We start from the raw sequence: 11,431 nt of genomic DNA, 5'->3' as shown, positions 1-11,431 counted from the left end.
GCGAAAGCACCTTGTGTAATACAAATAATACTCTGACATAAAATATTATTCTGAAACCTGGTCCTTTGAATTTGCTCTCTGAAAGAACACAACCCTAAAATCTTTCATCCAGGATTCATATCCAAGTTCTGCCATTTACTGTTTTGTAAGTTTGAGACTCAGTTTCCTTTTCTGTAAAACAAGAAAAATTCACAAAGATATTGTGAAAATTACATAATATATATGTGAAAGTTATTTGCAAGATATTACACTATAAAATATAAGTCGATATTATGTTAAAAAAGATAAATGGCCAGTTTTAATAACTCTTTACTTTCTACCCACACGATGCTTTCTAATCTTCACAATACTGGCATATATATTCACAATAAATTGCCTAAAGTAATAGGTACCATTTACTGAGACCAGTTTTATGTGCTAGGCACTTTTTGAAGTACTTGACATATATTGCCTCATTTGATCTCTATACAATCACATGAGTATGTATTATTATCTTAATTTCATTTTATATGAATTGTAACCTTTCTGAGCTCCGATAGATTTTATTGTCCAAGGTATGTGCCAGAACCAGCACTTGAACTTGGCATACCTACTAACAGTCTGTTTCTAGTCACTACTTTCGATTGTCTGAATAATACAAAATAATGCCATTCGTTTATTCATTTATCAACCCATTACATATTTCCCTTACTGAAAATTTGTTGTCCAGTTCCTTGAAAGTTAATAAATGTAATCTAATTCCCCAAATAATTTTAACTAGGTAAAATTATTTTTATAAATTTTGGATGTAAAAGTAAACAAGAATATCTAAGAAAATTCTGGAAAAATTAAAACAGTGTGGTGATAACGCATGAACAGTTAGATAAATTATAAGCACAGAATAGAAGTAGAGTCTCAAAAATATTTTGAGAATTTAGAAGAATGTGACAATTGTGAGATTTTAGGTGTTGGAAGATGAGTTAGTTACTCAGTGAATGGTGGAAGGTAAAACAATAATTGGTGGTAGGAAATACTGATCACTATAGCACTTGTTATAGATTTCATATGCTAAGCTTCATTTTCCTGCCAGAAATCTGCCATGATGCCTGAACCTGGCTCCAATATTCCCTGCACCTGTAATTGAGGAATGAGAGATATTAAAGGGTAATCCATACAGAAAACATTTCAAGTGATTCCCAAGCACTCAAGGACTGCAGATATTTTCTCCTAAATTGCTATCCTTTATCTATTAAAAAAGAAATAAACACTTCCACTTTTTAAGTACTACCGGCAAGCCATTAAGAAACATAGAAACTTTTTTTCTAGGCTTTTCAAAATGTTTCCCATCCACTGTCACACACACAGAGCAAGGAAAAGATGTAATCAAAAGGTTTAAAGCAGGTGGGAATTGCAATCAATGAAAAACACAAGTGTAGGAGCCACTGTTGATTGCAGGTTTTGTCTGGGGTTAGAAGTTAGTGAGAGGAAACAAATATCCGTTAGTTTTCTTTAAACTTCAGTGTTTTAATTAGAAATATTATTCATATTTATCACAAGTCTCAGGTGTTTTTGACTTTGTTTTGATTTAGTTCTTTTCCTTTAGGACAATGAGGCTTTTAAAGACCCAATTGGATAAATTTTCATCCTATCCTGATGGGTTAAAATATTTACATAATTTCAGAAATATAAAAAGCAGATATGCTCTAACAGTGTTCACTGATTCATTTGCTAACATACACACTTTTCTCAAAATATGTGAATGAAAATAGTTGGTAAATAATCATGAACTTGTATATAAAAGTGCTTTCAATATTTGTTGTTCTTTATTGAGGAGACAGTTTGTGACATGACAGAAGCCTATAAAGATATTTTATGGTTCTTGACTTTTGTTTCCCTAGAAAATTTACTACTTTTTAAAATGTTGATTTTATACCTGAATGATAATATACATTTTTAAAAGAAAGTAAATATGTCGGACATGTATTTTTTAAAATGTGAAGGTACTTTAAAAGGGATATATAGCCTTATGATTAATAATACAAATAATAATGTTATTATGCCAATTATTCAGGAAAGATGCCTGGAAATAAGTGGCCATGTGTCACGGAGGCATGCAAATGAGGGAATGACATGGAGACAGGTAACTGCGCTATATTTAAACTTGTACATCTACATAATGTATTAATATTTAAAGTCTAAGTTATATGGATAATATCAAGGTTTTGTTAAATGTATCAAAGTAAGTGATGTATATAAAGATAAAGAAATAGGTAATGAGGAAAGTGTCAGAAAGAAAAGTTCTAGTTCATTCACAAAGCTAGCATCTCAGCAGATTCTCAATTACTCTGAACTTTTATCACTGCTGTTATTGCACAGTGAGCTCTCAGAAAAAAATGTATATATATTGTATTACTTTATTTACGATAGCTGGATGGCTAAAGGAAGGTAACAATCAAAAATTCAGATTAATAGCATAAAATGTGATGTAAATATTAAAAGAGAGGAAAATATGTTATCAAATTCTTGATTAATCTTGTTTTCATGAATATTTTCCAAGAGTATGAGGTTTTTAAATCTGAAAAAACGAAAATAACGTTTTCTTTCCTCCACTTGGGGTTGAGCTGTTGTTACTTTGATTAAATATAGTCACAGGAAAGTTGCCATTTAAATTTTTTGTTAAACTAATACATAGAAAAACAACCAACTTTAGGCCACTTGGAAATCAATTTTACTTTAATGTAATTTATCTTGACTATAAATCTTGATAAAATCTACAGTTGTCTTAAATACAAGTGCTTGATTAATTAAAGGGAATAAAATGAGAGTCACATATAAATGTGTGGACATGAGTTCTGCATTCATTTTATAGATTCTTCATATTGAAAAAGGTAGCAAATGACAGGAGAAAGAGGGAATATCAACCTGAATTAAGTGTCTGCTCTGTAAAAGGCAGGGTGCTAGGCATTAGAACCACAGAATTTCAATTCCAAAGGTCCTTCCTTAAATCTCTACAATATTCAGCAAACAAAACCTAATAAAGTTAAAGAGATGTGTCTAAGATCACACCTAGATAGAGCAAGAACTGGAATACAAATCACTGATGTCTAAGACCCCACGCTTTCCTGTCAGCCATGGGACTTGGACCACATAACACGTGCACGTGACACTGTGCTCTTGGTCTTCCTAGTTTCTGATTCAGTCATCAGATATTCTGTCTGTATCTCTAGATTTATTATTCATGACCACAGAATTGACATTCTTGTTATCGATCTATTTGAACAACTTAGTACTAAAGTAAGAGGTCTGTGGCATGCCCCTCAAACTCTCCATTTAGATGGACATCATTCTCTTCATCAGCATGTGGTCAACCAATATTAATACAATTTATGACTAGTTCATTTTTCTTTACTTGATTTATAAGGATATCACAAGACTATCAATTTTTTTTTCTGATATCAGGCAATCCATGTTATTTCTACAACAGAAACTTTCAATAAATAACCTTTGATGAATGAATTAAAATTGACTTGTTCTGATATAACTATTCTCTTTATTTTTGTTCTCTATCTAGCCTCAATTTATTTTTCTTATAGATGAATTTGATAATTATAATCATTTAAAATATTAACTATATTTTATGTCCAACTCATACATCTATTAATTAATATAATTTATTTTTCATCTTGCTAATCACGGGACTTCTAGTGTTTATGTTCTAGGTAGTTATTCCAAGATGCCAGTAGACTCACACATATATTTGGGGATTTATTTTGTCATTGCCAAGAATTTTAATATCATTTATAAGAAAATGTCACTGCTTTTTTTTCACCCAAATTGCTGAGAAATTTGTCTTAATTTTGAGAATACTTGGAGAAATGTATAGCAAATTTTCTCTGTTTCCAAAGTGAATGAGTTCTAAATTATGGCTCTATGAATATAGTTATAGGTAATATTCTAACTTAAGTAAGCATTACAAGGGCTTACGAGCTAATATCTGTGGTTTTCTTGCTTCTAGATCCTTAGGGAAACAGAATGATTTTGGAATGACTGAAAAAAAATCAAAGCGCACATTTGATTTATTTTACCAAAACATCGTACTTATGCGATCTTTTAGTACTCTCTTCTTATTTCCTTCTTATACTGTGTTTGGTTTTAATCTGACAAAGTATAATAGCAGTAAGACAAAGGATTCATGAAATTTTAGGTTCTGATCATATCTATCATTCTTGAATAGATTTTAAAACTGCAAATGTTCTTTAAATCAATCATACAGTAGTATATACAAATTTCCTGAAGATCTTTGACAAGAATATTAACCAATTACCACACACACAAGGCTTTGAGGATTGTATGATATTAATTAATATTTTATATTGTGCTACTATCTGAAGATATTCTTATTTAGAGAGTAGGATTTTTAAGTTAACCGTGTTGTTATATTAAAGGCACATTATTTTCAATATTCATATTTAAGAAGACATATTTATTTATTCATATTTAAGTAGACATATTTAAAATCAATGGGTATGTAACAAACAGGATTTTAAAACCCAGAACATTTACTATAAATTAAAAGATATCTTTGATTTGTGATAAAACACCAAAATGCTTTGAAATTATAAAATACATTATATAAGAATTAATTAATATACTTGCTAACATCTTTTTGAAAGACTAATTCTATATATGTGACTCAAATGTTGGACGATTCTACAGATTTTCTCCTAGAGTTTAGTAAACTGGAGCAATAGTTTTAATACTGATTTTTAGGTTGAATACTCCAATTTAAATGATAAAATATTTCTTGAGGTATTATCTTATTTCTCAAAACTAATATTTAGTCTTTCTTTTTAACTGGTGCTGGCTAGAACCACTGATATTAATTTCAAATGACATATATACTTACGCAGGACATATGTAAAGATCAAGCAGGGGTGTTTAATCCTAATTTATCTGAAAGTTTCATGGTAGTTTAATTTTTAGACATGCTACATCCTATATAACTTAGACATGTAATTTACTTCTACCAGCTGTTTTTCAAAAAAATTTAATCTACAAATTTTGAAATTAAGCACAATTCCTAAAGATGGTAGGAGAAAGAAATGGAAGCGATGTTTCTCAATAGCTGGAAAGATCTTAGTGACTTGACTAAAATTTCTTAAGTTTTTATTTACTTTTGTTCATGTGTATTTGGGGGCTCAATCAACATTCACTATTCTTTTATTACTAGGAGGCTGTCTCAGAATGATTTATGGAGCTGTTTTTCCCAACAGTCAATGAATTTGTACTATTTTAACCAATACTCTGTTACTTACCTCTGAAGTCCAATTTGTAATATCGAAGATGAATTCTCTAGGAGATAGAATTTAATTAAATGGCCCATCTAGGATAGGATTTATATCTGACCTAAGTAGTCATATTCAAATATGAATATAGCATGATTACTAGAAATAACTAATTCCAAACCATATCAGACAATATTTTAATTTAGATAAGAAAAATCAATTAAGAGAAGAGCTAGCTATATTTTGAAGTTAAAATTTTGGACCAATAAGTGTTACTTCCAAGATTCTTATGGTCATACCAATAAGTGACTGTGGAATAAATCCAAGGACAAGGTGGTTTATTATAAGTCCATGATGTGAATGTCATTTTCTATTATTTCAGCCCAGAATACAATCTGAGAGAAAGACATACAGACTGGAAATTTTAAATGTCTTACTTTTTAAAATTATTCTAGCAGGGTCACACTCTTGGTTTGAATTAATATTTATACATTGAAATTGTAGAGTAATAAAGTCAAAGGGAAATATTTATGCCTAACTCTCATCAGCTATATGGGGCAAAGGCAGAAATATTCCCTCTTGCTTTTGTTCTCTCTGGGACTCAACTCAAAAACAAAACAAAACAAAACCAAAAACAAAACAAAAACTAAAAACACTTAGATTAAATTTTTATTTGTTGCCAGAAAAAATATTACATATAGATGAAGAAAAAAGAACCATAATCTACAATTACTGAACTGAATTTGGGAGTGAACAGGAAAAAAACATATTAAGAAAAAGATGCCTAAACTGATAAAAAAGAGACAAAAGACAGGAAATAAAGTGGGTAATATAAAGACAGAAATTATTCTGAAGTCCATAGAACATTAATCATTTAATATGATCATGCCTAAAATATAGCGATAATATCCCCCCAAAAGAGTATCCTGTAATATAAGCAAGGTATTTCAAAATGAGGGTTGAAATTAAAAAAGAGAAAGAGAAACTGTTCATTTAAGATGACCATGTTATTGAAGTTCTCTTAGTTTTAGGATTCTTTTTTTAGGTGCTAAAGGCATAGTTTGGTTGTTTGTGCACATCATTTTTAAGTTTTTTTTTTTTAAGAGAAATAAAATTATTTGTATTACAGGCTGAAATAAGTAAATTGACATGAAAGAGATCATGTTCATTTTTTGTTTCCAAATACTAGACATCATGATAAATTGTTAACCAAACATAAGTCTTGTCTACCATTATTTGTCAATAACAGAGGAAACATTAATATTAAAAGAAGTCCTTTTTCTACATTAGATTTTTAAAACCTGGTAGATTATTGTTAAGTGAGTGTTTGTAGGTAAGTGGTTTTAAAATTGTCGAATGTTTTAAGAGAATTGTCCATGTGGTTGGTAGTAGTTCTACATAAATAAATGAACCATAGATGGAATAAATCATTGGCATAATTAAGATGACTCTCTTATCCTTAGATAAACCTCTCTAATTTTAAGTACACATCAATTGGAGAGAGGAAGATGGAATAGATGAATAAGATTTCTTTTAACCCTACAAATTTATCAAAAAATCTCTCACTGAGTCACATAATGGTAGTCAGAAAAAATCTTAATTAAAAAAAATTCTAGTAAGATGTCAATAAAATAATTTTAGAGGCTTTCTAAATGTAAATGTTCAGAAACAGGCTTTAAGATGTCCCCCAATAAGTAGTGGAAGAGTACTAACGAAACTCTCATTTTTTAATCAGACACACATGATGGCTGTTCAGAAACCAGATTGGGGATGGGAGGAGGGAGGCATAAATAAATGGATTTTAGGAAGTTAAAGCACATACCATTCTTGGAATAAAGGAAGCTTCTGGAAGGTTATAGAGTACATCAGAGGCATTGTGTTCAATAAAAGGTAAAGATAGCTAGAACTGCAGAAATATAACTGGGACTCCATTTAAATTTCAGAAGTTTCTGGTAGAGTAATTGAGAATACTCTGCAAACTAATGAAAAGTCTTTCTGTAAGGGACTATTCTATCACAGACTGATATTGCATATGGTCAGTGCCATATAGAAGACGAAAAGAAAGTAAAAGATAAAATTGATGGAAAGAAAGAAAATAAGACAAAAAAATAGAAGCAAAACATCAAATCACATCATATTAAAATGACATAAGTAGTTTTTTCCCCTCTGATGTGCCATAATTTACACAAAGGCTAGGTAAATTATATGAAACAGTACCTTTCTTTTAGACTTTAGCTGCTCATGATACTTGTCACAGGTATCTCCTGGGATCTCTCCTCCCCAAAGAGTGATTCCAACGATGGTATATGTGATGCCCATGATGAGCAATGGAAAACAGTACACCAGTATAATGACAATAATATGGTAACTGCAAGAAATAAGAAAAACACATGCTGAAGAGCATATTGGAATGAAATAATGGGACTTTGAATTCATTCCATTTTAAATCATAATTGAAAATGTGAAAGAACATTTCCACATCTCCTTTAAGCTTCATTTCACCACAAATCCATCAGAATATCATACTATTGTTATCTACAGTTATCCAAATGTTACCAGCTAATCTCCGTCAATTTTTACACACAAACACCATAGCTGAGCGCAGTGCTCATTTAAACTTCACATGTCCCCTTGCCTAGAGGTTCAGGCTGAATGCCTTTCCCCTACCTGGTAATTGCTGAGCTAAGCTAATTAAATGTATCATCAGAGAAAAAGAGATATGACAGAAAACTAATCAACTGCCATATTTTCTCCTATGTAAAACTATTCTATATATCTCTGCAACATCAGTCACATTTGAAATAAACTGTTTTTCATCCAAATGAAAAAAATGTTACCAGATACTGTGAGCTACATTGGATCCACAAGCTATTTGACAATGATTTTAAGAATCAGATAAAGACATTTACATACATTTTTTCAAAGTCATGATACATTTGATTCCATTATTAATTTGGTAAATAACATACAGACTAAATTATAGGATTTCATAGCTCTCAATCAAAATTATAAGGGTGCACTGAAGGAGGAATAAGAGGGCAAGCGGTAATAGAACAGCCCAATTAGAATTTCTATAAACTTTTGTGTGGCTTCCACTGTCTTAGGAAGGCTTTAAAGTAATTAAAAAGTTTGATATGCTAGTCTTCTTAATATTCATATCTTTTTTTTATAGAGGGAACTTTAAGCCTTCTTGCTTTCCCATTTCTTGATAGCTTATTAAATATTGACTTAAAGTCAATGGTGAAGTGATTTAGTCAACAAATAGTTTAATTTTATTACTTTGATTAGTTTTATTTTGCTATACAATTAAGACTTATTACTAATAATAGATAATAGATAGAATACAGTTTTCCTTCAATAAGTACTTCCAAATGTTCTTTAAAGATCTGAACTCTAGGTAGAGCAGAGTTTGATAAAATGGCTGCTTAATAAATGACCATTATATTTGTTATTTTTAAAGGGAAAATTGGTCACTAAATAATAATTATATTGAAATAAAATTTAAGTGATCAGACTAAAAAGCAAAATGAAAACATTTGCATATTTTTTTTTCCATTTGCTTTTCTTCAAGTGGGTCCAAAATATGAAATGCTAAATTCTATCATACAGCATTCCTATTTCCTTTCCAACCTAGTGTTTAAGTTTCTTTAATGCTGAAACAAAAGAACACAACCAAGAACCTACCAGGACTCCCCTTCCCTTCAGTCAGGTTTCTTAAAAGAGCAATCAATACCTTTGGGCTTCAGTTCTACCCTTTCTTACTCATTTCTCAATCAGTAACAACCTTGCATTGCTTTCATCTCTAGTGAGCTTACCATCACCTCCAGGAAACTCTCCAGAGCTACCCTATATAGAAGTCATTACATTTTTCCAATTAGAAACCTTTGCAACTTATAATAACTTATTGACCATGTACTATATTACAGTATTTTATGTGTCTCTTTTCCCAAGTAAAATGTGAGCCCTTGAGGACAATTTGCTTAATTGTTGCTCCCAGCCTACAGTTCCTTAAGTGTTCAATAAATTGAATTGAAAATTATAATTGAGAATTAACTTACGTGAAATGTTGCTTGGGACCTTCTGGCCATTGCACATAGCAAAGAGTACGGCCTGGCATGACTTTGGTTTTGGAGTAAAGACACTGAGGGAAGGCAAGTAGAAATGCTAGAATCCAAATACTTCCAATGACAATCTTAGTGGCTGTGGCAGACAGTCTGGGTTTCAAGGGATCAATAATGGCCATATACCTATATAAAAACAAATAAAACCATTTTGTCCATCTCTTGCTAGCGAAATTTAATAAGGAGTTTCAAAGGTGTTTCAATGGCCAGGGTTATCTCTCTTCTGGTAAACAAGTTGATGAGGATTTTGCCTGCATAGAGGCAGCATAGAATGATAATTTATGGTATAGTCTTAAGAATCAAGTGAATTGAGATTCAAATCCTATTCTGTCACTTATTTAACCTCAGCTTCATTACTTTAAAAATAGAAATAAGAACATCCACTTCTTAGGGGTGAAGTTAAGAGCAATAGAAATAATGTAAATGAAATAATGTAATGTGCCTCACACATTATCAGAATTTATAAATGTTTGTTGAATGCAATTGGAAAGGTGAGTAATAAATACTTAAAAATATGAATTCCATACCTCAAGACTTCCATTTTTTCTTCTGTATGTTTAACTTAAAAAAAATATTAGAGATAATATGGATAATATCTACATGATTAACAATGATGAGAAAACCATAAGAAGAATATCATCAATATTTTCATCTCAAAACATCAAGAGACAAGTTTAAGATTCAGATACAGGTGAAGAAATCAAGTGTGGTTGAGGCTATGCCTTTCTGTTACCTCCAAAACTGAATTCATTCTGCATCATGAAAATCTTCATAATCTACATAATTATATGTAATATAATTGCAATAAAAATATATTTGAGGCTCTAAAATACACAGTTACATATGATTTCTAGAGTGCAACTTTTGGGGAATTTTAAACTCTCTTAATATGGTAACAAAAGTCAAGCTTTATTTCCCTGGTAAGATAGATAGTAACAGTATATCTGAGAAAATCAAATTTCAGTTTTAATTGGGCTAATAAGGTTAATTGCCAAATTCTGGCAAATAAAATACAACCGATTAATTATATTTTTGCATTTCTATCAATAAAACACATTATTTAAATTGTTTTGCTTTTACTATTGGTCATTTTGTATTTCTCAAATGTATTTTCATTTATGCAAAATTTTCAAAGGCAACATTCATCAAAGAATATTACCTAAGCCATAAACATTTTAAACTTAAGAATAAAATATTTCAAATTAAGGATAATTCATTAATTTGTTTATTTCTTTGTGTTTTTGTAATTAGGCAGAATTCAATCTTCAGTAGATATATTGAATTTATCTATATACTATTCATAATATTAACTTCAGTTGTAATTTACTTAAAGAAAATATTCCTAGTTTATTATGTATGACAGTTAATAGGTAAAAGTGAATGTTGCATATAAAAACTAATTATAAAAACAGTACCTTGGTTTAAGAAAATAAAGTGAGCCATAGAAGAATGTAAAAGGCATATGTTTGAAATTGAAAAGTATTTAACATTCACCTCTCATGTTTATGTTGTTGAAGATAACAGTAGTAACATTTATTGATTGCTAACTGTGACTAGGCAATTTATTGTGTACATTATGTATATTTAATATCCAGAATAATCCAATCGATCAATTAACATTATCTCTATTTTGCAGAAAAGAAAACTGAGGCTTAAAGAAATTAAGTAAATTGTTCAAAATGACCCAGATGGTAGGAGCTGGAATTCTAACCCAGTTCTGCTAGTCTTCAAAGTCCATATAGATAGAGATTTGGCTTTGAATATAACCATTTATGTAAGGAATTATGGAAGAGAAGAAAAATATATAACATAAATGCTTTTCAAAGAATCAGAAGTTGAATTTTGCCTTATGAATACAAAAGCATCTATGTGCTGTATAAAAGATAAATTAAACATGTAACGGCAATAATTGTAGTTGGGCATTTCTCTTTCCACTGCTGCTGGTTATAACTCACCATAGTATTTCTCATTGTATTGAATTGTTTTTTGGGTGTTTCCAGAGTTCAACTATAGCACTTATCAATAGATTTTGTTTCACTGAACTGA

The 11,431-nt window shown here is 30.4% G+C and overlaps 1 protein-coding gene across 1 annotated transcript in view; it reads right to left on the bottom strand.

Annotated features, from left to right (window-relative positions):
• Positions 1-11,431, bottom strand: part of TACR3 (tachykinin receptor 3) — a 62,327-nt gene that overhangs the window by 20,588 nt on the left and 30,308 nt on the right. The window contains exons 2-3 of the mRNA XM_011361495.1: positions 9,323-9,511; positions 7,482-7,632 (exon numbers count right to left, since the gene is read on the bottom strand). Coding sequence (XP_011359797.1) covers positions 7,482-7,632; positions 9,323-9,511 — 340 coding nt within the window. The remainder of the gene's footprint in view (positions 1-7,481; positions 7,633-9,322; positions 9,512-11,431) is intronic.

The sequence above is a fragment of the Pteropus vampyrus genome, unplaced genomic scaffold, assembly GCF_000151845.1.
Source record: "Pteropus vampyrus isolate Shadow unplaced genomic scaffold, Pvam_2.0 Scaffold67, whole genome shotgun sequence".
Lineage (NCBI taxonomy): Eukaryota > Metazoa > Chordata > Mammalia > Chiroptera > Pteropodidae > Pteropus > Pteropus vampyrus.
This window is presented reverse-complemented; position numbering and strand designations above follow the sequence as displayed.